This window comes from Melitaea cinxia, chromosome 24 (genome assembly GCF_905220565.1).
Source record: "Melitaea cinxia chromosome 24, ilMelCinx1.1, whole genome shotgun sequence".
Lineage (NCBI taxonomy): Eukaryota > Metazoa > Arthropoda > Insecta > Lepidoptera > Nymphalidae > Melitaea > Melitaea cinxia.
The window spans coordinates 6656222-6683662 of record NC_059417.1 but is presented as its reverse complement, the minus strand read 5'-3'; the positions used below and the strand labels follow the sequence as shown (position 1 = coordinate 6683662).

Sequence of the window (27441 nt, the reverse complement as noted above, 5' to 3'; positions counted from 1 at the left end):
TCTATTTATGATAATTAAACCAAAAAGGAAATAATTAAATACAATATATTTTAGTCATAATTAGTTTCCATTTTTATACAATTAATTTCATTAATTTCATAAATAATAGAAAGTTTACCTAAATTGAATGTAACGAAACGCAAACTTTTTTTCTATGTTGTGGGTGCGTGCATTTGTGTTGTCCGGTGTTTGAAGACGCTTGGAATTCGCTTTCAATTTCTTCATAGGAAAAATGTCGGGTGATACCGATAAAGCAAAAATCAGTGACAATCAGGTATAGTTGTGAAAAATGTATTTGTATTAATTTTCTTTATGTCGGTGTGCATCTATTAAGGACTAATTGAGCTGTGAAGTGGTGTTATTTCCGTGTTATATCACTAATGTTTGCCTGCGTCTCAACATGGCTGACAGAACGTTCGCTTCCCGCTAAACGCGGGAACTACGCCACGGAGGGTTGTGATATTAGTCAATATTTCGCATTAAAAACTGTGAATACGGTATTAATCAGTTATCGAAACTGATTCTAATGGGATAGTTTTCAGTATTTCTCATATTTCGCACCCCCGCCCCTTTGCATTTCATTGCAGGGCCTTTGTTAAATGTGCACGATATAATGACATTGATAGGAAATCCGCATGACCTTGATATTTTGTTTCTTGCGAAATTTCTATTCAAATGTATCGTAATATGATGTTATTCCACTGAGCCGTCGCTTCGCGCCTACATATTAACGCAGCGTACGCGACGGGCGATGTAAATAAAACCAAAGAACACGGCTCAGAGGCCTTTATTGGTGACCTCTTTAGTTTTTCTAGTCGATTATTTTTTTCGCGTCTTGTATATTATCATATGCGCAAATGTTAAATATCAACACCGTAACAAATGAACTTAACATATTTCGATGTTGCGAAAAGATTTGACCTTTAAATTAAATTAATATTTTGGGTAATATCGGTGCATACTTGTTATGTACACAGATCTATGTATACGACATAGACAATACGGTAGTATAGTATCGGTGTATTGTAATATATGACTTAGGGGCAAGACTTAGAGTTGATAGTAGCTTAACGCGTTGTAAGAGTTGACGCCACTAGAATCAAGGTGTACATATCGAATTGATTGTGGACGATATTTCTATGTGTTTACTATGCTTGGTATTGTTTTCGAAAATTTTAAATTTTAACGAATTTTAAATTTTCGAAAGACCTTTTATTACCATAATTCAACTGAGAATTCAACATATTTATTGGTTTAGTTAAGAAAATTTGATTTCTTATTAATTAAACTATTCATTTCATTTTTTTAATTGCATTGAAATATAATGTCTAATTAGACTGATTAAATTGTGTAACATTATCAAAATTAAAACGAAAATCAAGGTAGTAAATTGTATGTATAAATTACAACTTATAAAAAATTACAAGGTCAAGTTATATAAAACATTAGCTTTAAAAGGATATATTTGTTATATTTGTACTTATTTAAAATATAATCCATAACAAACTTTTAATTATGTAGTAATTAAACAACTTATATTGTATGTAGTAATTAAACAACTTATATTGTATGTAGTAATTAAACAACTTATATTTTTGTAACTTATGAAAAGTTACAAAAATATAAGTTGTTTAATTAGTAAGGATGAAAAATGAAAAAGGTATATTATAATCTTAATTAATTTATGTACATAGGATGAAGACAAGAAATCCGGGGCCGGTGATGGCCAGACCACAGAAGATGAGTCCTCGCAGGATTCCAAGGGTGAGTCCCTGAACCAAGAGGTCCAAGGTAACACTGATGTAGATACCGGGGACAAGCAGCCAGGTCAGCTATGTTTGTGTTGTCATCTACATCGTCACTAACCTGGGGTTTCACGTGTGTTGTCATTTTAAAAACATTTTATGTATCTATATACACTATTTAACTTATTATCTACATAAGTTCATTTATTTATTAACTTGGTCACTTGTCAGGTAATATATTCATAATTATTACATATGATTTATTGATTGATTAGTTTAATGGCTTTCAGTTGTGCCAGAGAAGCACCGTTGATTAAATATGATATTTACCTTAATATATTTTGACAGCTGTCATTATGACAGTTGTTGTCTATGGAGAAGTATCAATAGACAAAGTTGAGATAAAAAAAAACTTGTTCATATAATCCTAAATAATCTAGATTTTGTTTTGCATAACTAAAAAATAAATAAATATACGAACAAAAAAAAAAGAATCTTAATTAAATGTGATTCATCTGGTCCATTATCATTATCATGTTTTTTATGTTCATAACCATATAAAAATAAATACACTTCACTTGCATCACATTTTCATTATTTTTATTATCTGACAGTTAAAAAATTTCCACAATATTATTAATAGAGATAAATATATTAAAACTAAAAATGACGTAAAAAGATGCAAACAAAAAAAAAAAAATTACAAATTCTTTTAATACTACAACGAATAAATTGTGTTTGCTCGCAAACGAAAAAAAAACCGACTTCAATTACATAGAAAAGTAATGCAACGTAAGTTGACGAAAAAAATTTAACAAACGTACTAGTCGTCACTACGATTTTCGAAGGTTCCCCTCGATTTCTCTAGGATTCCATCATCAGATCCTGGTTTCCTTATCATGGTACCACCCCTGGGATATCTCCGTGCCAAAAAAAAGAATTCTTTTTTTTCGTCGGAAAGGAGATATCCAAATCGTTTCATAAACGACGAAGTTATCCCCGAACATACATAAAAAAATATATTATACTAACCAACCCGTGCCCATTTCGTTGGGCGTTAATTATTATTATATTAACCAAATAACATACTTTAAAGAACAAATTTTATAGCACTAAAATAAATAATATGTTGCTCCCGTGTATTTATTATTTTAAATTACAGAACCAAATAACATACTTTAAAGAACATATTTTATAGCACTTAAATAAACAATATGTTGCTCCAACGCCATCTATCAAAAATCGAGAAAACGTCGTCGATAGACTAAAATAAGACTAAATTAATAACGTCGAAAGACTAATAAATTGTTTTCTAATAGCGATAGATGGCGCTAGTTTTTTTACCATTTTGATATTATATTTTATTCTTTATCTTATTTACTGAATTTTTTGTTCAATTACAATAAAATATAGCCTATGTCACTCCTGAATAGTGTAGCTTTCTGTTAGTGAAAGAATTTTCATGATCGGATCAGTATTTGCGAAGATTACCCCCTACATATAAACAAAGTTATAAACTTCACCTCTTTATAATATTAGTATAGATATATAAATATATACATACGGTCGAATTAAGTAACCTCCTCCTTTTTTGAAGTCGGTTAAAAAAGAGTATAAGAGTGTGTGATACATATTATATTTTTTGTTGAAAAAACACGAAAATTAAAGTATATTTAGATTATTAAATTGAAATACATTTGATTGAAGTTTTAATAACTATTTACATCTTGTATAATTATGGATTCAGTACCGCGTAAAATAGACAGACAGATTTGATAGAAAAAGACGATAGAAACAATTACATAGAAGAAACTTCAAAGCTCTATACATAATAGTTAAAAAAAATCTATATTCAAGCTGAGTCCCAAAAGACTTGAATCGTCACTGACATAACAAGTCAAATTATAATTTTAGCACAATATGCCATGTCTGATAAACTTCAATTTCATAATATTAACACGAAGAACTTTAACACTTTTTTTATTATCAATTTATAAAAAAACGCTGTTGATCAGCAATGGTAAGTAATAGATACTACCGAATATTGAGCCTAAAATGACACATGTAAATTTTACAAATAATTAAAATATAAAAAAAAAAATCAAAAAAATTTTTCATTCGCTGAATGTAAAAAATAAAAATCGCAATTTAAAAAAAATCTGCCATGTCGTTTATCTATACTAATATAAAGAGAGGCAAGATTTGATTTTTTCACTGAATAGGCTCCCGAAACTACTGAACCGATTTGAAAAATTCTTTCACTGCTAAGCTACACTATCCGCGGGTGACAAAGGCTATAATTACATTTTTGTTAAATTCTCAAATTCAAATTTTTGTTAAATGACCCGTGCGAAGCCGGAGTGGGATGCTAGTTAATCAAGAAATATTTAAATAATAGGTAGGGGGGAAAGTCTTCTTCGTATTTTCTATTAAAAAGTTGCAATAAAATCTTTTTGGTTGTATTGTTTGTTAACTGGCTGGTTTTGATATCATGAATAGGTGACATTTTTAAAACGAAATTAAATAATAGAAAACAGTTTCCCGCCTCTTTTCATTTGTTTTGTGAATCTAACGAAGAAATTCGGTGCATTTTAAAGTTTCACTTTAAAAAAGAAAAAATGCTGCTCCAGCCGCGAAAAAAAATTGTGAAATTTATGGACGTAATGCCGTGTTAGTAAGAGGCATAAAATTTGTTTAAGCGTTTTCAGTCGGGAAGTTTTGATGTCAAAGATCCATTTCACCCCGATCGCTCAGTTAAATACGGCACGGATAAACGTGACGACGTCTTTGAAAAAGTGGTGTTAGATCGACATTATTTTGAGTATTAGTTACGATGTAGCTAAAGATCCTAGAATTGCCCATAAAGCAGTTTTGACCCGTTTGAAAAAGGCTGGCTACATAAAAAAGCTCGATATATGGCTGCCACATGAACCCACTGAAAGAAACCTAATGGATCGTGTACTCATTTACGATTCTCCATTAAGACGTAATGATATCGAACGACTTATCGCGATTTTTTAATGAGAAGTCCCAAAATTTCTACACAACGGAATCCTGTCACCACCTATGAGATGGCGACAAGTTATCGAATTTAATGGCCCAATATATATAAGGGTGCTATTTAAATTCTTCTTTTTAATAACATTTTTTTCCCGTAAAAATCTACAGTCTTCTAAATAAATAAGTCAGCCACAAATAACAAGCGTCTGAATGATACTACTATCTTAGCCACTGGTAATTCTATGTAAGCCACTCTAAATACAACTCAGCATAGTGGCTATTTTTTAGCATCTAAAGTTGTATCATACATTCAAACAATAAACTTGTAAATATTAATATGACATCAAATAAGATATACTATTTGCTTCTAATTTTTTAACTTAGTATGTTTAAAATGTAAATCACCCCATATTAATTGATTGTCAAAATTTAGGCTATTTTAAGCCATCAAATAGTATATTATGACCACCAATATTAATCAGAAACTATTGAGGTCTCCGGCGCTCCGGAAGGTGCAGCCCCTTCGCTCTTGCGTAACAGATACCCGGGCGAGCCGGAGCAGCTGAAAAAGCTGAAGTTGCGGAGGCGAGCGTATTGTTACAGCGGGCGAGGACTACCCTCCCTCCGCGCCTCTGGCTTCTAAAGAATACTCTAGGGGTAGGGCAAATAAGACTACGTGGAGTCGGGTGAAGCTGATTCCGTTCTGTGACCATTTTGAGGCACAAGTAAAATTTACCATTGCGTTCATTGCAAGCGCGTGTTTACGTTTGTTTTTTGACGCAAGAGCGAAGGGCTTCCGTAGCGCCGGAGATGTCACTAAATGAAACTATGCCGATAAACGGTTTAGATTAGGTCTTTGGATTTCTTTTTTTTTTCAAAAATTGGTGCATTTCGAAAATAGTGCGAGTGGTATGGGGGAGTATGATGGAAACTATTTAATTACAGATGAAACAATTACACGCACGAACGACAATAAACAAATACACGTGACTAACTCGTCGTCGGTACATGGTCGGTACAATCGAATGGCGCTCTCTGATTGGTGCAAATGGCCGGTCGCTGTCGTCTCTCGCGCTCGCGCCAAATCATGCATTGGCTATTTTCATGATAAAAGATTATAATTTATTATTTCACGTGCTGTTATAATGCATAGTTTACAATTTTATAAAGGACATAGAGAGAAACATTCATTTATATAATATATACTAGCTGAGCCCGCAAACGTTGTTTTGCCATATATGTTATTAACCCTCTCATATATGTTATACACCCCCCCCCCCCCTTATAACTTAGGGGGATGAAGAATAGATTTTCTTCGATTCTCAGACCTACCCAATATGCACACAAAATTTCATGAGAATCGGTCAAGCCGTTTTGGAGGAGTTTAACTACAAACACCGCGACACGAGAATTTTATATATTAGATATATATATATGGATTTTATAGTATCTTCATATGTTAATTAATGTAGTTTTGTTGTTTATCCATACCTGATATCAAATACACTTAATGCAAAATAACGTTTACGAAATTATCGAATAATTATATCATTAGTTTTTTATCTCTGCGTTATCGGTCAAGTTATTGTTGTTAAGCACTTATCAACTACTAGATTTTGGCTGCTGCTTCGTTATTTAGGTTTTCGTTTTTATAAAAAAAATGAATAATTTAAATTATACATACTTACCTACAGAAAGATTTGATTGAAGGATTGAGGAGAGACCCTTTTAAATTTGAAAAAAAAAAAAAACTTTTGATGTTTTAAATTAACAGAAAAACGTAGGTAGTCATAAACTTTATCGTACACCCTTTAAACGTTATTACTTTATTTAATATAAGATTAAAATATATAAAGTACACGAATACGCTTTATTATGAAGATGTCATCTTAATTGAACTTGTATAAAACAAGCTAAAAAATAATAGCTACACCTGACATGACTGTTAAAGCCATTCTTTTGCGTAGTTCAGTTCTCGATGTTCCCTATTTTCGCTCCAAATACTCCACGTAGGTGTCATTGCTCCTTAACTCGCACTTCGGGAAAATTCATTAATAACTAAAATATAAATTAATCAAAAAAAATTTAAGTTCCTAGATAATTTAATGTTTCACTATGCTAATGGCGGTTTAACGGTTAAGTTAGTGAAACGGATTATCATCACAATTATAACATTATTTTTACATAAGAAAAAGCCTATGCAAATAATCATACGAAAATTAAAAATAATTCAATTTTTTGCTGAAAGTGCTTCAAATTATTATATACATAACCAAACACAGCTAAGAACTACCGAAACGAAACATGCATTCAACAGCCTATGCTTACGAACTTGAGTTACATAGGTACTGGTAAATCAACAGGCGACATATTTTTGTACGTAGGACCCATTTTTAGCGGGATACTTTTAATTTTTATTTACTCATTCACTCTTTATTTATAAAGCCTTCTAACTTTTCACGCTTTAAATTTTAAATTAATTGACAAATAATTATTGCTATAGCTAAAACTTTTGTTTAGTCTTATAACTACAGTAAAATAAAAGTTTATATATCGCTGTCCCCGGGCAATAAAGCGGTAATATCAAAAGTCAAATTTTACAGGAGAAATAAAAGAAGCTAATTTGTTTATAGTGCAGTGTACAGTGATCCAAAACAGACGTTCAATATGTCAAATGAAAGCTAATTTTTTTACCAATTTAAGCGTTTAAAAATAATTTTTTAAAAACAAATCGTATAATTTTTTAATGAAATAATTAAAAAAATGTATAATACAATTCATAGATGATAGTATTTTAATTGCAAGATCATTAACAATTACTGTTAAGATGTTCACCGGTTTTTTGTGTTATTTTTCTTAGAGTAATGCAATAATACATAGCTTAGTCGTAAGAGAATTATCCATGCAATAAAACGGTTATTGTCATTTATTCTAACGAAATATTAATAAAAAAAACTGAAAAAAATAAGAGTGATAGATTGATACTCAGAGAAGCCAAAAATTAAATAACATTAAAAAGGGTGTAACCGGCGTATACCGCTTTATTGCCCGGGGCCAGCGATATGTATGTATTATAATATTTGTATTTTTCCATAGAAACCGTGTTTTTGATTTATTAAAGGTTAATTACTCCCGCCTAAGTACTGTAATAATAATTAAAATAATTGTGTTTGCTCGCAAACGAAAAAAAAACCGACTTCGATTACATCGATCGTCGATCTACGATGTACTACTCGTACAACGTAGATCGACGAAAAAATAGTCAAGTAACTGCGCGTTATCAAAGATTACTCAAAAAGTTGTTATCAGATCTCAATAAAATTTATATGTGACCACATGACAAACATCAGCTTTCGATTAAATTAAAAATTATTCAAATCGGTACACCCAGTAAAAATTTATTGCGGATTTTCAAGAAGTTTCCTCGATTTCTCTGGGATCCCATCATCAGATCCTGGTTTCCTTATCATGGTACCAAACCAGGGATATCCCCTTTCTAACAAAAAAAGAATTATCAAAATCGGTATATCCAGTAGAAAGTTATGCGGTATAATACAACGTAGGTCGACAAAAAAAGCGTCAAGTAAAAACGCATTATTAGATATAGCTCGAAAAGTAGTTGTTAGATCTCAAATAAATTTAAATGGGACCAATTGGCACACACCACCTTTCGATTAAAAGAAAATTTGTCGAAATCGCTCCACCCAGTCAAAAGTTCTGATGTAACATACATACATAAAAAAAAAAAAAAAAATACAGTCGAATTGAGAACCTCCTCCTTTTTTGGAAGTCGGTTAAAAAAAACGTTACGGAGATTCTCTACAAATATCTAGCACATTATGAATTTAAAATGGGAAAACTGAAAAACACGGATGCTAGACGTCTAGATTTGAACATGTTACACGCTAATATGGCTTTAATACAATGCATTAAGAGACTTGTCTGTTGCAAAAAAATCTTATTTTGTGTTTTAATCAGCCATTTACGCCTTTCACTTACTGTTTTTTTTTTTTTTTTTTTTAAGTTGTACCTTTCTATTTGAAATTATTTGTTATAATTATAATTCAGATATTAGCTACAGTTCGAGACTACGCCCGCGTGAAATTTAATCACAGGTGGTAATTTCGCTAAAATTAATATAAATTACTAATTTCGCTTAAAAGAATTTTATTCTAGATCCGATCGAAGGCCTTCGCGATATCAAGACTGACTACCATAACTTTTCCCTTGCTTTCAATGGCGATTGTCCAGCGGTGTGTTAGGTACACTAGAAAATCTTCAGCGCTGCGGTCACGAAGGAATTCGTACTGTCGGTTGCTTATTAGCCAGCAATCTTCCAGGTAACCAAGGAACTGGCTATTCTCTACCCGCTCTATCACATTAAAAAGCAAGAAGGTAATCGCGATTGGTTGGGAATTGAATGGATCTGTGCTGTTACCCTTCTTAGGGATAAACACTTTAGAACCGAAGTCAATTCAGGAGTACACGTCTCAAGCATATAACGGTGGAAATACCATCAGGACGACTGGATTTCTTGATTTCGAGAGAAAGCAGAACATGACGAACGGCACTTTGCTCAAAGCAAACTTTATGCGACGCTTGCCCGCACCTAGGGATGCTAGGTAATACTTTTCGCTCATCATCTAAGGCTTAAATTCAATGCGAAAACAGTGCAAAGAAGTTTTGCTTTCTCTCTTGCGGAGGAATGTACCAGGTTACCTTCAGGTTTGCGCAATGACGGTAGTGAAGACTGACAGATTTAATTTCGACAGCTTTGGCAAGAGACCAAAAAAGCTCAGGTTCCAGTTAAAAAACTCAATTCTTAATGGCCTCACGCCAATTCTACGAATGTGTTTGAACTTTGCCCTAGCGATTTGCATCCTGCAAGACCTGGAGGCCGCGTTGAAACTCTTCTTCAGTTTATGAACCTGAGTATCCCTGCATCCATTGTCGCAGCCCACGCCCGATAACTCTCCCGCTTGAAGCTACAAACTCTTGCAAAGACATCGAACTAGTGCCGCGACCTGCCACCGCCTTTTACCGTTAAACTGAGCACAGCAGGAAATATCGTGCTCAAAATCTGGAACAGCCTGACTAGAAAAATACTACGTCTCTACTCTATCTTACAGAAGATCACAGCTATGCTATGCTTTAAGCAGTGTTGTGTTCCTGTAGTGAGTAAGGTGAACAGAGCTCTTGGGCGGGATTAGGGGTAGGGTCGGCAACGCGTTGCGATTCTTTCTAGTGTTGTAGGCGTCTATAGGCTACTCACTCACTTTAGCCTATCGCAGTCAACTGTTGGACATAGGCCTCCACAGGTTCGCGCCGAAAAATGGCGTTAACTCGTGTATGTTGCCCATAGTCACCACGCTGGACAGGCGGGTCTATAGGCTATGGTAATCATTTTATTATCAGATGCGCCGTACGCTTGTTTGGCGAGCTAGTTGTATAAAAAAACGGGAACAACCTCCCTGGGAAGGAAACATTCCATTCCCTGCAAACAGGGTATAGTATGGTGAAGAGAAACAAAGCCGATCCTATGGGTAGGATGGATAGAATTCACGCAAACCATTCCAATCCGTTTACTTCTAGTGCCACCACACTCGGCAACTTCTTGGTGATCGAGAGCGATTGGTACGTACTACAGGTGCCTCGGAGTGCACCAGGCAATGGACAATTGAACCTAACGGCGCACCAACAGGCATCAGGTAACCCTCGGCGAGTGGTCAGCAAAAGATGCAGCGGGAAAGCAGTATGATCTCCTCTTCAGAAATTCTGGTAATACCTGACAGCAGTTGAGAGAAGCCATACGCGTGGGCAAAGTTGTATATGGTTCTTCCTGTGTGGTCTGGGGTGTGGTACGTGAACATTATCAGTCAATATGGTGTGCGTTAAAATTAACTATAATCACCATCATCATCTCCGCGCAGGGGTACTGATGACACACATATTCTTTAGTCTTCTTGACGTGCCCGCCATGTGTGTGTGTGTTCATGTGTGACGCCACCAAAATCTACTCGCACCCATAAAATGGACGGTCTCTGAAACAGAAAAAATTCTCAAACCGTTGACAAAAGATATCACTCTTGATGTACACACAGACGCAGGCCTTGGGTAAAAAGCCGTGCGTAAAAAATGTAACGTGCACGTCGCATTGTCAAGAGTAGATATCTGTATCTCAGAAAAAAAAATGTAGGACTGGCTTCGGCGTCTCAAAGTGGTAGTGGACGGCATTTAAGTTCCTATGAAGTCCCAAAGAAGAAAGAGGAGCCGCTGTAGAACCATTACAAATTTTACCGTTTCGAGTCATATATGAGTGAGTGTGTAGAAAAAGGGTATAATAAGAAAATATCACGTGGCAACTCCGGTAGTCCACGTGTGGGCAATGAGTACACCAGACAGTTTCGACGACGAGTAGTGTGTCGCTGGCATGGGGGACGGAAGGGCCTTCGTTCCGACCCGTTAGTTCATCTAAGAAAAAAAATACTAAGAAAGTTTAAAAAATGTGGACTTTGCTCTTTCCATTGCATATGCTAAGCAAACTGCGAGCCGAGCTTCTTCCTCGCCTCCTAGGCTACGATCAACTTCGGGGTGTAGTTGATTTTCTATTAGTTGTTCTTCACGCAGGCGGTTTTCTTTAATTATTATTATTATTTTTTTAATAATAAAAGGCTGATTGACAAGTAGAACTCTACCTACACACATACCATACATACCATTGCATTACTGTTTACTATCATAATTTATTAAAAGTAATCAGACCCTCGCGATTTTACCAGGTTTTAGTTTTATTTTATTTATGTGTGGTGTCAGGTATATTATGTACTTCTATGTTACTTTTGGCCTAACACGTTTATACAATACGTTTTCACTTCATTTTATCATTACCATAGATAAAATAATTCATATACAGCCTATAATATATAGTTTCAAGCAAAATATATATATATATATATATATATATAAGTTTTTTTTTGTTAATATTAAAATTGAGTTACATAAAAGTTTCCAAGTCTGTTGCAATTTTTTGGTTTTATTTAATTTTTGTTTTTCTAACAGATGTTATTAATTTGACCTAGAGCATCTCATTTCAAATCTTCTGTTATCTTACTAGTGTAGTTATATTACTAGAGAACCTACGTTAGTATCGCTGTGATTCTTTTGTAAAAAAAAAATAAGGATATCTGTTTTTTTAATCAAATCTTAACATTAACTTTTAAACAAACAAACAAACTACCGCTTTTTATATTATTGTTTTCATTTCAAAACAGGCGACGCAAAGTCAACAACGGCAAATGGTAAAGACGACGGGCCCGCGGACGATTCTAAGGACGAAAAGGACGATAAGGCAGACGGAGACTTTAAGAAGGTTAGTTTCTAGTCGTCCTTGTTCATTGCTGAAACAGTTAACCACAAAAATTTTGTAGAAATTTAGCACTCGTTGATGATAACTCTTAAATTTTTACTAAGGGTAAGAAGGGACAGCAGATAATATCTTTAAAATTTGATCTAGCCCGACTTGGTAAGTATCTCAGTAAGACCTTACAGAAGATTGCAGTTAATTAAGACTGTTCTCCTGTGGTAGTCATGTGGCTGGTAAGGTTGAGAGCTTCTGAGGATAAACGGTGACAGGATCGGCAACGCGGTTGCGATACTTTTGGTGTTGCTGGCGTCAATAAGATAAGGCCTCTGCTTATCATTATGCACACTGTAAGCTTGCTTGCCACCACTTATATAATAAAAAACAAAAAAAAAAACGTTAAAGAATTACGTTTGTGTTGATTTAACTTAATGCATAATTTTACTATATGAGTATTCATCATAATCTCATTCTCTATAATGTAGGAAGAAAATGGTGAAACTCACGAAGAAAATGAGAAAGAAGATTTAAAAGAAAATGACAAAGCAGCAAAGAAAGTAGCTCCAAAAAAGAAACCTAAGAAAGAGGTAAGGATATATAACTGTTAAAATTGTTTTTCTGTCTACCAAACAATATATGTTTTGTTATTGTTTATTTTAATACAACTCGTTTCCCGCATTTCTTTCTGTATTATTTTTAGTATTATTTCGTGTAACTTTTATTGTAATTAGTTATAGTGCAATGTTGAATACCTTTTTTATCCTTATGTATACTATTGGGTACCCGAGTACCTCGTCATCGCTCGCTTATAATTTATTGTATTTATTTCACTTTAGCCTATGGATCCGCGAAAATTAAATCTTTACGAAGAGATAGACGTCACAATTTACCTATTTTTTAGCTCCAGAAAAGTGACATAATAATAATAATAATCATATAGTCATAGTATACAGTATTTTCGATTAAACTAATTAAAAATGTGATTTGTTTATTAAACTTATTTAAATGTGCTACTTTTGTAATATAGGATACCGAGGAAGAGGAAGAAGAGGACGATGAAGAGGAGGAGGAGGAAGACGAGGAGGGAGAGGAAGGAGATGAGGAAGACGAAAAGAAGCCTAAAGATAAGTAAGTGATCCAAGGATTAGTAATGTTTCCATTTCTTACCTATAGAAATAAAAAGGATTCACGGAAATGTATGTACGCTCATAACTTCCGAACGACTGCACCAATTGGATAATTCTTTTTGTATTCGTTGTTATCAGGATAAAGTATAAATCTTATGAGGAGAGGGAGGAAAAATAAAAAACAATCGATATATTCACAAAAAAACTAGCGATACGATGTTTGCTGGGTCAGCGAGTATCTAATCTATATATTTTTTTTTTTGGAATAGTCTTAAAAAGTAAATCAATATGGTGTACTTTCGGCCACAGACAATAGAGTAATATTATAAGTATAGTAAAGTGACACAAAGAGCAAATGAATGAACAATATATTAATAGTCAGCTATAGACGAATATAAAATTCATTTTATGTTCAAATATTTAACGCTAACATATTGATAAAATTATTTCAAAACCTTATTAGGTTTTGAAATAATTTTATCTATATATTGAATATTTTTGCTAAGAATTAGTAGAGGTACAGAATTACGAAAAAAAAAAAAAAAAAAAAATATTAATCGAGTATCGAACATATTTGGCAACAAATTTATATTTTGTTTATGTGAAATGGTCGGTAAAAAAGACGTCAAAAGTAAAATTTACAACAAAAAGGGCCGCCTGTGTCTAGAAAAAAAAGTCGACCCTATTAATATTATTGTCACATTATTTGTATTTACTATGAATAAAACGCCTTGCGCCGGCGGCACACTCTCTAACACCTAAAAAAGAACTAATAACATTGTTCTCCACGAAGCTCTCATAGGGTTAATCCTAAGACCTCATCCTACAATCTCAAAAATTTTTCCTGTGAACTACAGTAAACTTTTATGCCATTGCTATGTGGTATACTATAATATTATATGGGATAGCGTTAAAAATGTTCAGGGTGAAATTGATATTCAGAAATGTTCATAATATAAAATAAAATCTGCACAATGAACACTTTACCATAAAAGATTGACATTTGCAATATTTAGTAAGGTTTTGTTTTTGTACACAACATAAAAAAAAAAAAACAATTATTAACAAAAAACAAATGAATAACAAATCGCTTTACGGTAACATCATTTAACAAATTATAATTCGTGAATATTTAAAATATAGGTAAAGAACATGGCCTATTTTATCGCTCATGCCTTTCATTCGCTTATACTCATTCACCTCTAAATATATTATGCCCACATCCCAAGATATTGAAATGTCATATTCAAAAATATTAGTTATCTGTACTGTCGGAATTCGTATTTTAGTAGGTTTTATGTGTTTAAAATGATAAATTGTTAATTGTTTTTTGTTTTGTAGTGAAATATATAGTAAATGGAGTTTTACAAATGTCCGTAAGCTAATATGTTGTGAAAGTAAGTGATAAATGCGGAAAAAACTTGAATTACGATTGACACGGGTTTGTTTACTAAATAAGACTCTTCCAAAAAAACGGAATATAATCTAGAGCATATGGAATTTACTTTTTATTAGTCAACTTTTTTGTCCCTGAAATTTTTGAGAAGTGTGAGAAAAAGTAGTCAGGGTTGAAAATATCACTATTATTGTAGGGTAAAGAAACCAGCAAAGAAACCCAAAGAAGGTGACGACGAAGGAGATGACGAGGAGGAGGGAGAAGAGGAGGGTGAGGAGGAGGAGGAAGAGGAAGAAGAGGAGGAGGAGGCGCCGAAACCGAAACCTAAGAAAGAGGTAATGTATTTATGACGATACATTAAAATGTAGGAGTAATTTGTTAATTTAACAATTAAAAGAATAACTTTTTATAACTAAAATATCAAAACAGGTACGATGCATTGAAATGTATGAATAATTTACCAATTAAATATTTAGATTTATTATTATTACCTTTGTTTATGCAATTAAAATTTAAAAATGTAAGGTATGTAGTTACAATAAAATGATCTTAATGATCTGTAAACTTGTACTTACAATTAATAAGATAATAATAAGACATGAGACATGTTAAATATATTCGAAAATTCATAAATTATTCAAACAGTATTTTTCGTATCCAAGAAGCCATAAGATAATTATATCCCTAGCCAGTTTTTACTCAACGGTCTGTTTTATCTGATTTTAACATAATAACTAATATTCATGTCTTTACAAAAATAAAACTAGTGAGATCAAACATCTAATACTAGTTTTTGTTTAATTTAATTTAATTTTTGTCTTTAGCCAACAGAACCACCCGTTCCACTGCCCGCAGGCAAGGGTATTCCCCTCGGTCATATCAGCAATGTCGAGGTTTCTCTTTCACGTTTCAAGACCCAGGATCAGAAAATACTACATCAATACTTATATGGGGTGAGTTATTTTATTGTTATAATATTAGAAGTAGGCTTCGGGTTTTAAATGTGACTGTATTTGCACTATAAAGGCTTTATAATGCCAAATTAATTCTTAATATTGATAGGTCTTGAATTTAGCACACTCAAATAAATTCATTGTTATTAGGTGTATCATATATATTTATTTATATATGTATTTTAGTTATATCAGTTGACTGTTTCCTAAAATCAAGGCATAGTAAGCCTTCTTTAGGAATAGACGCCTAAGTGTATATGTTAAAGATACTTTATTTACTAGATATTTTATTAAGTTACTTTATAAAGAATTTTCTTGTCAGCAACTATGTCTGGATCGCAACGTGAAGCGTAATATAAAGAAGTTCAAGGGCTACGAGTGGGCTATTGGATCCTCAGAATATAAGGCCAAGCTAGAGGAGACGACCAAGATGGAGCTTAAGCAGTTAAGAACTATGTGTGAGATGCTGGACTTGGATAAAAAAGGTTAGTTAAAAAATAGTGCCTGGATGTCTGAGCTTAGCTCAGTTTTTTTTGGTAAAGGTGAAAAATTTTTGGTACAAGTTCGTGTCTTGGAAATTTTATTTAAATACGAATTACATACTGATGAAATATGAATAATATTTTTCGACCTTACTGTCATAATAATAAAAAAATATGGTTATTGGTTATTTAAATAAAAAATCACGAGTGCCATAAAAAAAAGGGGGAAATAATCAATCTGGAGACACAAAGATTGGAACCAGGGTCTTCTTGATTCGGGACCGGCCAATTTACCACCTGAGCCATTACAATCTAATATTATTAAAATAAACATTGGCGAAATTTACCTCGTATTCTAATAATATTGCAGCCATATCTTCATTGCCTTAAAACAGGGATAATTTTTGTTACTTGGTAATAGAAATACAAGTACAGTACAATAATAAAGTGTTCATAGTAACCGTGAAATTTGTCTATCTCTCAATCTACCTAGCTGCTTTACTGTGGATTGGTGGCCACCTTATTGAAAGTTTTGAGTTACGATCACTATCAGATTTCTATGATAACAACCGGGACGGAGAGCCTTACGGGCTCTCTGGGACACAGTAAGGAGACCTACAAGGACAGACATCATAAATGGAAAGAAATATTTGTACAAATATTGTATCCCGAACAGAATCGAACTCGCAAATAATCGGTGTTTAGGCGCGTACATGGCATACGCAAAATTACACCAGAGCGGTCGTTGAGTCGTATTATACTGCTAATAAAACGTTTTATTGATTTATTAAAGGATAACCAATAAAATTATTTATGTCAATAATAGTTTTTGAAGTAAAACTTCTTTACGCACGCTCGACTTTGGGGAGTAAGCTGGTGAATGTGCGATGAGAGCGTTACGAAAAGTGTGAACGGGCGAGGGAGATAAGTTAATGAAGATGAAAGAGAGAGAGTTACGTTTTATAAGTTTTACTTTAGTCGTGTGGTCTAAAGCACACTCGTTTTTTACATTAGGATGTCTACGTTAATTTAATTACAGGCTTAACAACATACAATATTACGGCGAGTAACACGAAGACTTTGAATGTAATTGATTCACTAAGTACAACTGTTGAATATGGCAATGTTTATACATTAACTAAAGGTTATCTGTAGTACGTTATTGTCAATTTATAGGTTGGCAAAACTGTATCCGTTAATTTTTAATAAGTTTAATTTTAACGATCACGTTTGTTCTCTCGCTGTGTAACGTTCTGGAAACTCTCTTGTAACTCTGTATTAACTATTAACTAAAGAGTTAAATTTATACACTGCTTTTATTTAAATTCACATCGACAACAATTAGATAGCAAACGTGTCGCCGTGCTAACACGTGTGGCTTGCAGGCGGCGCCGGCGAGCTGGCGGCGCGCCTGGTGGGCTTCCTGCAGCAGCCGGCGAGCAACTCGCCGCACGCGCGGGGCGTGGCGCGCGCGCCGCCCGCCGCGCCGCCCGCCGCCGCGCCCGGCGGCCGCCCGCGCCGCTCCGCCGCCGTCAAGGTCCACAACCGGGGTGCGTGCGAGCGCTCGGCTCACTCGGTCGGGCGTACTCCTTATTCGTATACGACTAGGTCGGTGCTGTGTGGCTACGGCACTAAAGAATTTAGCCACCCCCTCTCTTCCCGTGGGTGTCGTAAGAGGCGACTAAGGGATAACAAGGTTCCACAACCACCTTGGAACTTAAGAAACCGACCGATGACGGGATAGCCATCCAACTGCTGGCTTTGAAATACACAGGCCGAAGACGGGCAGCAGCGTCTTCGGTGCGACAAAGCCAGTACTGCGGTCACCAACCCGCCTGCCCAGCGTGGTGACTATGGGCAAAACACATGAGTTCACGTAATTTTTGGCGTGAACTTGTGGAGGCCTATGTCCAGCAGTGGACTGTATAGGCTGTAATGATGATAATGATAGGTCGGCAACGAGCGTACACTCTCCTGATGGTAATGGCGGTCAAAGGCGTCGCAAGTGCGATGCCGACCCTATCCGCAATTCCCCCCAGCAGCTCCGGTCAACTTACTCACCGCCAGCAACAGCAACAACACTGCTCGAAAACAGTATTATTTAGCTGTGATCTAGGGTACAGCAGAATATATCTTGCACGAAATCTGGAGCGGCCCGTCTGGGGAAATATCTCGGCCTTACAGAAGATAACAGCTTCAATAATACTGTTCTCGGCAGTTTTATATTCCTGTGCTGATTGAGGTGACTATAGCCGAGGGTTTGGGGATGGGTTCTTTAAGGTGCTTTCGATGCTTCTGGTGTTGAAGGCGTCTATAGTCTACGGTAATCGTAAATTTGTGTTTGAGTGAAAGATAGGTCGAGGGCTTAACTGAAGTGCTAGATCTGACTTTCAATGTACGTTGTTATTTTGTAATGAATTGTATGACAAGTAGTATGATAACTTATTATATTGTTTGTAATTTGCATTTATTGTTGAATAATTTTTCAAAGGTTATTCAGATGAAGAGTACGAAACTGACCCAGAAACAAAAGTCAAGGGTCCAAAACCGGCAAAGGAGGGATCAGAGGACTCTGATGTAAGTTATATTTTCTAATCTATTACTTAGAACTTAATAAGTTTATTATCATTAAATGATCAAATAGAAAATTATAATGTTTGTTTCATTCAGGAACTACTGGTCCGCACTGTTTTTTTTTTTTTTTGTAGTCTTTACCTAGGAAGGCTATAAGTATGCTTTGTTCCTCAAAATAATATGCAGGTGAAATAGTGAAACCTCAAAATATTAGTATACATTATATGCTCAAATAAAATACATTTGATTTTTTTTTAATCTATCCAGGGTTCATTTAACCCAAGTGGCTCGGAGGCGGATTCGGACTTCGATCCCGAGGGAGGCGAGGGGGCCAGTGGGCCGGGGCGTAAACGTAAGAGTTCTGGGCGACGTCGTTCCTCCGGCAAGCAAGGGAAACGTGGACGTAAGAGCAAGGGCCGGAAGAGTAAGGTGAGATGCGAAACACTGTAATACTTAATCCATATTAAGCAATATTAAACACCGGCGCGGCGTTGACAGCTACCCTGTTACTCTTACACTTGTTCCTCATTTCTTTCCTTTACAGATATGTTTTCTAACATGGAATAAAACTAAAAATACATAAAAAAAGAAATTTTTAGCTTTGTGTTGTCTATTTGTTTAATCTGTAGATTGACTAACTTAGCATAATTTACTAAACAGTTATTACATTTTCCACATCACGTTCTATAGACTTATAAATAAATGAAGACTTTTGAAACATAAATATAAACAAAGTGTCTAAGATCTAAAATAAAATTGTATCAACACGTTAAACGCACCATGTAGTCGACACACAATTTTTTCATTGGTGCCGCGGGGGATACCACATTACCCCCAGCCAGAGTCAAGTTATAAAATATGTCTTAGAAAAATATATATCATATAGTGTAAGAAAAAATAAGTATAGTAAATAGATCTTTAAAAATGGGTATGGTAGTAAATTAAAAATTTATTATAACATAAATAATAAACATATTATAAAAATTTTGTAAATAAGGACTTTTAAACTGTTCTATGGACTAAACAAGTGAGGCCCAACTAGTGTCCTCGCGTGACGTTCAACGTGTTAAGTTTAGTAACTTAAAAAAACTTCAAAGTATATTTTTCATAATTTTTATCTGTCCATATACGCGGGAATTCTGTGCTAGTTAGTCATTTAGCCTAACTTGATCTCATTAATGTCAACGAAAGTAAACATTTGTTCGTCGGCTAATAAACTCTAAATACCCAGACCGCTCAGGTGTAACGGTGCGGGTGCCATTTCGGCGGTGCCTAAATACCACACACCACACCAGACACCGACGGTCGCGTGTTCGATTCTCGCTCGGAGTGGATATTTGTATTTATATACATATTTATTTCCATTCTGATTGTTAGTCTTTGTGGGTGGGTCTCCATCTTTAATTTTATTATAATACAGGGAGCGAGTAGAGGTCGTGGTCGCAAGGCGCGGTCTGAAAGCGATGACGAGAGCGACAAGTCGGAGAGTGAGAGTGAGGGAGAGTCCGGCAGCGACGCTGAGGAGTCCGATGTGAGTCATTATTTTATACTATTGTCTAGAATCTAGCTTATTTCTGGTTATCTATAAGTTCTTAAAATAAATCTGTGGTCTATTGAATTTTATCTCATATCTATCTATCTAACTATGATCTCAAATTTAACTTTAAATAGTGTACCAAGTACGGTTTTGAACTTGATCTAAAGTGGTTCTGTGACACAGTATGATGTTAATATATTTTTTTAATTATTATTATGAACTGTTTTATAATCATATCATTCATTGTAAGTCCAAAGTTATAATTTGTGAAACAGTTTGTGAAAGAGTAAAATATGTGTGCGCTTACAACATTTTTATGAAACAATTAAAATTGTCTATAGGAGCCGAAGTCCAAGCGCGGCCGGCCGGCGGCCGCGGTCGGCAAGGGCCGCAAGGGTGCCGTGGCTAAGGCTAGCGCTAAGGCCACGCCCGCTAAGCGGAAAGCTCCCACACCACCAGGTAGTGTACACGTACTGACTGATTACGACCAGACAGAAAACCTTTTGAAAAATAAAAATTAGGTTGAAGCATGTACATGCACACGCATATACTCAAATACACATAACACAAATTCACTCACACACACATGTGGTCAGTAAGATAGCCAGAGCGCCTGGAGTATATAGACTATGGTAACCATTACCATCAGGTGGGCCCCATATGCTTGTTTGCCGACCTAGTTTCATAAAAGAACTATTAAAATATAAGAAGTAACAACATATTGTATTTCAATGTCTAAATAATGTACAGACTAGACTGTTAATTAATTGGCTTCGTTACTAAAACATTAAAGGTATATTCGATATTTTAGATTTATACATTGATTTATTTTTATTTACTATAAACACAATTATTATGTAGAATTTTGTCTATAGGTAAGAAAAAGGGCGGTGCCAAGCCTGTTGGCAGGCCAGCGAAGAAGAGCAAGAAGGCGTCGTCTGAGGAGTCTGGAGAAGGAAGCGAGGACGAAGATGAGGAAGGGAGTGAGGAGGAAGAGAGCGGTGAGGAATCCGACACGCCTGCAGACAAGAAGGCCAAGCGGCCGCCTACCGTGAGTAGATGAGTTAAAAGTCTCACTGTACAGTTATTTGAAATAAAAGTAGCATGCAGTTATGTGTCTCTTAATATTCTTTACACGTAAGTACAATAATGGCGAGTGTTTGATAAAAATAGTGTAACGTAAGTTCATACATAAAAATTGTTTTCATTACTGGTTACCTAAAAAATTAACCCTTTTTGTCACTTAAAAATATAAATGACTCAAAAACTGTTGTACTTTGACAATAATTTCTTAGATACGATTATAATGCTTATCAGCTCTTCTATGCTTTCGCTCGCATATTTTTCTTAGTATTCTTATTGAAATTTAGAAATTTATTCCCATTATAGCAAATAAAAAAAGCTTGGACTCTAAGATCAAACATCTATAAAATATACTATATGAGTATATGACGAAGCAAAATAATAATTGTTAACATATAGGCTAAATAGATCATTGTCGTAGTCTGGGCGTTTTTTAAATGTCGTGTTTAATTCTGGACCTCCAATACAGCAGTCATTGTACTGGGGCCATATATATTTGCTTATTTATTTATATATATAATATATTAAGGATGAGGAGATCAAGAAGTACGTGAAGCAGATCCTAGAGGGCGCGAACCTCGAGCAGATAACGATGAAGACGGTGTGCAAACAGGTGTACAGTCACTATCCCGACTTTGACCTTGCACACAAGAAGGACTTCATCAAGGCTACAGTCAAATCGGTAAGTTTTTGTCGCTTATGTCCTCGACCATGATATATAAAATGATCATGATCATATATTTAGGACAGTGCAGTACTAGGGTACTCTTAGGGAACATACCAATACTACGTGATCCGTTCAGGAAGGGTAAGGTGTCTTCAAAACTACCACACTTGGTCACTGGGGTGGGAGGTGGGTGGGGTGCCACCACCTTATTTTCTTATAGGTTTTCTTCACGTAGACCTTATCTTCTAGAAATATCACACTCTTTTTCGACCTATATTCAATATGGCGCGCAGCGTTTAGCAATTTTTAAACTCACAGGTGTAAATATTTTTTTTAACTTCCTGTTTGCAAAAATTGGTTTTAAACCATACTGAATTACTAAGTGAAAACTCGAGGAGGAGAGGTCTTAACAAATACGACCGATGGTCATGGAAGGAAGTGAGAGGGGTACAAATTTAAAAAATGGGCCACGTAGTATATATAAGTAGGTTACCTTAGGCATTTCATGATGTCCTAAAGTACACCACTCAAGTGCAGCATTGTTTCAGGCAGTCATGTGGCCATTTATGTGACTATTTTTTTTTTTACTGTCATTACCATGAACCTTAAGATACGCTTCTTTTATTGGTTTTAAATATTTGTAATATTATAGTATATATTTTTTTAAATATCATTCAAGGATAACTCTTTAAATAGCTTTAAAAAAAAATATATTGTTATTGCATGTTTGAGGAGTTTTTATGAATGTATATTTATTTATTTTTCTTTTTTCTTTTTGTTTGTTGCAGTGTATTTAAGATATTTAGGAGTTAAGGGCGGAGTGTAGATGTCTACGTAGCATACCTATAGTTTATAAACGGACATAGTTATATATTATTACAATAATAATATATTATGAAAAAAAAAAATATTATCTGCAATGAAGTGGAAAGGATAAACGCCCGCTTTCTTTGCAAGGTAGAGACATCGTGCTTATTTCTGCATGTTTATTTTTTATTTTGACTTTTGTTTTTTAATTTATAAGAGCGATGAAATAAAATTGAAAATATTAATTTAACATAAAAAAAAAAATCGAAATTTCAAATGATAAACAAAATTGATTTTGATTAATATTTATTTTTTGTGTAATATCTGCTCTTATAAATTTTTACTTTTTTATTATTGAAGCTAGAAATTTGTTTTGTTTTTTTTTTAGAAGGTTAGACCGCGACTTTCTACTTTATGTTCTATATAATATAATTATGACTTAAAGATTTTTCTTATTTCTACAAGCAAATGCCTTCAATGGTACTTAGTTCCATTAAAATTTTAGGGATTTGCATTCGTGCTTGTTGTGTATTGTTATGATATTACATGTTGGTCACTATCTATTACGATAACAATAGATTATTAACCAAGGGGATAAAGCAGTGTCTTCTGTCGCGGGTGACGATTTAAATCGCAAGCGTAACGAAGGAAGGTTTACTCCCGAGCGTAGTTCGCTCGTGATTTAAGACGAGTCCTGAGTGTAGCGAGGGATTTAAGTTCACCCAAGACTAAGACAGCTTTATCACCGAGGAAAATACTCTACTCTTCGTACCATTTGCGAAAAAATTAACACAATAATAATATGAGATAAGCATTTATTAAAAATAATGACATTTTTTTAAGACAAAAAAGTAAAAGTTAACGTTCGAAACATAGGTCCAATTATTGATAGAGAGAGTTACATTTTTGTTTGGTACATTTATTGTTGATGAGTGGCATCAAGCTCATACGGCCTCGTCGGTTTTCGTAATTTTATTTAATAATCATAACTGCATAATAAATGCGTATTCCTTTTTCAAAAAGACGTATAATGCTTTATATACAAACTCAATGGTGTAAACACAGACGTAGTTCAGTATAAATTTCGGTAAGTATTCCAAATTTAAATCACATTCTCCCCCTAGAGGATGAATGAAATTCAGTACAATTTTCTTTCTCTGTTTTTAACAGATTAAAAATGACTATTGTTATGTTCGCTTTTTGTGGCATAGAATGTCACTTTTTTGAGCAAGTGGTACGAAAAGAATATTTTAATATAAATTTATACCTTTTTTTATTGACAATCGCTCATAAGTGTTAACAATAAATATAGGAAAGAACTAAAAATTTAGAAATGAAATTACTTTTGTTTCTTCGTTCAAACCAAAAAAAAAATTGTCGTTGTTCCGTTCGATGACGGTGACTATCGATCGATGTTCAAAAAGTATCACGAATTTTGTATTTTTTAAAAAAGCATTTATTGACTAGACCGTTGGCGCAGTTTGTAGAGCCCTGCTTTCTGCACTGCGGGTTGCGGGTTCGATTCCCGCCTGAGTCTGCGTTTAATATTTGTATTTAAATATGTATTATCTCTGAATATTTAAAAAAAATATAATAAAGCTAAGCAATAAGACTAAGATAATAAGAAGAAGAAGAATAAGATATTTATTTATTAATGAATATTTATCGTATAAACTGGCTCAGTTCCGCTATTTTATTCGTATTAATTTAAAGAAACAACGTACTAAAGTTTTATAAAGTCAATGGCCTGCCTCGGTAAATAGAGTATCTAAAACAAAAAGGACTTCAATTCGGCTAGTAGCTCCTGAGATTAGCGCGTTTGAAGAAACAAACAAACTCAGATAATATTAGTACAGATATTTATTTATTTACTTACACATCATGATATTGCAACCATTTACAAATCTTAATAATCTAATTTGTTTACAAAATTCCGGTTATTATTAAATTTTTGGTCTCAATATACCGCTTTGCCGTTCTGCGAAACAGCAGGCGTTGAGAAAAATTTATAATATGTAACACGTGTTGTTATTTCCAGCTCATCTCCTCGTGAGTCCGCAGTCCGCAGCTCGCTAAGTTAGACTAATTGACTCCGACGCGCCCGCCGCGGTCCGTCTCTGTAGCCACTATTGTACGCGTTTTTATACAACTCTAGACCAATGTAAACGGTGTGACGATTTTATAGCTAACCTTATTTTCTTTCAATTATCAAAATATCTTTGATTAATAAAAGTTTCACTAACCTGCGTTTCAAAACTTTCTCTTGTAACTCTATGTATTAAGAATTTCAAGAAAAATGTGCATTTTAAAACCTCATTTAATTGGGATGAAAACAGTTTTATTCAAATAACGATTCGTTTTGTTTCTTGTTTTCTTTGTTTTTGGAATATATGATTCTTGCTTCAGTGTTTTTTTATGAAATGTTAAACGTGTTAAAAAAAGTTTTAAACGTAGTCATACAGAAGCCTATAATATCTCTGTTTATACGTCGTTGCGCACTATTATTCGAGTTTACATTTTCGAACGAGTTGTATTAAAACATAATAGAATAAGGATAGTCCGTGAAGAGCCAACCGGATTCATTTATTTAACCCACTGTTGTTTTGTGAACTATTTTTATATACTTTGTTAAAGGAGCTCGATTTTTTTATAATACATGAGTTTTGTACTTTATATCTTGTTTAACGATTGAGTACCGCGTCGGGACCACTGTTTCGTTTCTATAGCTATTTTATCTGTATTTTTTTCATATTTTTAAGCATCGAATATTGTACAAATTCAGCAAATTCGATTCGGCTTCAACAGACATACGATTTAAATAATTCGCCTAGTGTCATCTCAATGTGATTTTATGTCTGTGTATATTTAAAAAAATGTTGTTAATTGGTTTTAATGGTGTGGATTGTAAGATTATTTTTCTAATGTAGGCTGTAAACATATATAATTTGCAGTCTAGACTCTATCGCAAAACTTATGTAAGGTTCGGTTAAGTGTACATTTAAGGGTGTAAATACACAGGACCTGCACCGTTTGGGAACCGCGCTTCGCTAACATCGGACTAGGGTTACACTATAAAGTAAAAATTATTCTTATACAAAAACTTTGGAGCCCCGGGTTATAGGCGGAACTTTGCATTTTTCAATTATATTTCTTTTTATTGATGTCGTATTTGAGTTAATTTCTATAAATTGTAAAACGAAGCTACATAATTATTATGTATGAAATATTCTTTAACTATTCGTGCAATAATGTTGATCAAGTTCTAATTAGTAAAACAATTAGTACAGCGCATCCGAGCATACCGAAGTATAATTTACAGTGTCAAAACTTCACACAATTTTGTTTTTAAGTTTAGGTGCTTTGATAGCGTTTGGTACATTTTTTTCTATGTATAACTTGTGGTCGAGCTGTTGCTAAGTCCGTGGGTGAGCTAACATTCTAGGTTTAAATGGTCTGAACGCATCTAGACTTTGACAATCCAACGCCTTGCCACACCGAGACCTATTAAAGCCTGATTCCTACATCCAAGTAACGATCGACGAACGAACATGTGTTCAAAATGGAATGATTTGGTGAGCAAAACGAATAGTTTTTGAATATAGGAACGGGGCATATGTCTGTATCCGATGTCTTCGTGCAGCAACGCGTTGGTCGTACACTCGTAATGCTATTGAGTTATTATTGGTTATATTTTGTTCGCTCGTTTACGTAAAACTCTCGTTGCGCCCAGACCGCATTAGTTATAAGGTAGTTTTAATCAAACATTAAATGTGTATTTGTGAATTTTAACCTTATTTTTTGGTTGTTTCTTTATATTGTGTAAATGGCTGAGATCAGTAGAGAAGTAGTGACACGGAGTGACAAGAGTGACTGGTTCCCCTTTTACAATTGGAATATAGATAATAAAGCAAATAAAAGTTTGAAATGTCGTATATTTCTTTGTTTTTTCTTCCCCTCGTCTTTTACATAAATATACAAGTATCATACAAACGTACAGTATTACAATTTTAACTTAGATATTAGTAAGTAATGGACGTAGAAAAGATTGTTACGTATAGTGATCTATTGTTCTACAAATTTTAGTAAATACAGTTTAACATTAAGTTAATATGCAACATCTTAGTCTTTAAATCTAAATGACTTCAATTTAATAATATATTACACTATAATTAATTCAAAACAATTGTATATTTACGGTTACACCTGTCTCATTGCTGGGTAAAGGCCTCTTTGCCGTGTAGGAGAATGATCGGAGCTTGATCCACCAGTGCTCCACGCGGGTTGGCGGATATTAATTGTACATTAGATTCTTATTTGAGGCTAACTAATATTTATTTATTTTTATAACTTTAATATTTTGTTACATAAATAAAATTAAAACGCTAATAATATTTATGTCATTTATATATCAAGTATATCAAAGTTCAACATATTAATCATTTTAATACACAGTTGGAATGTTTTATATTGCAAATTTTTATTTAAAAAAAAAAATATAAAAATTCCATTCTTATATTAATCAATAATAACTAATTCTTGTACATTTTATATTTACTTACCCCTATTTTACAAATATTTACTACCAGCAAATAATCCAATTAATTTTTATTTTTATATAAAATCACGGTGGTAAACCTTTTTTAAGACATACATCTATGGCCACAGATAAAGAAGCAATTTATATAATACACAATTTGAGCCAAAATCATA

At 34.1% G+C, this 27441-nt stretch overlaps 1 protein-coding gene across 1 annotated transcript; it reads left to right on the top strand.

The window, feature by feature from the left end:
* The first annotated feature begins 148 nt into the window (after window positions 1-148).
* On the top strand, window positions 149-26665 carry LOC123665467 (protein DEK). Its single transcript, XM_045599769.1, has 16 exons — window positions 149-274; window positions 1695-1827; window positions 12017-12114; window positions 12591-12692; window positions 13133-13233; window positions 14825-14963; window positions 15453-15581; window positions 15904-16066; window positions 17449-17613; window positions 18555-18640; window positions 18905-19066; window positions 20058-20168; window positions 20516-20633; window positions 21050-21225; window positions 21787-21939; window positions 24770-26665. The coding sequence occupies exons 1-16, from the start codon at window positions 233-235 to the stop codon at window positions 24782-24784; spliced, it is 1893 nt and encodes a 630-aa protein (XP_045455725.1). The 5' UTR covers window positions 149-232; the 3' UTR covers window positions 24785-26665.
* Window positions 26666-27441: the final 776 nt, after the last annotated feature.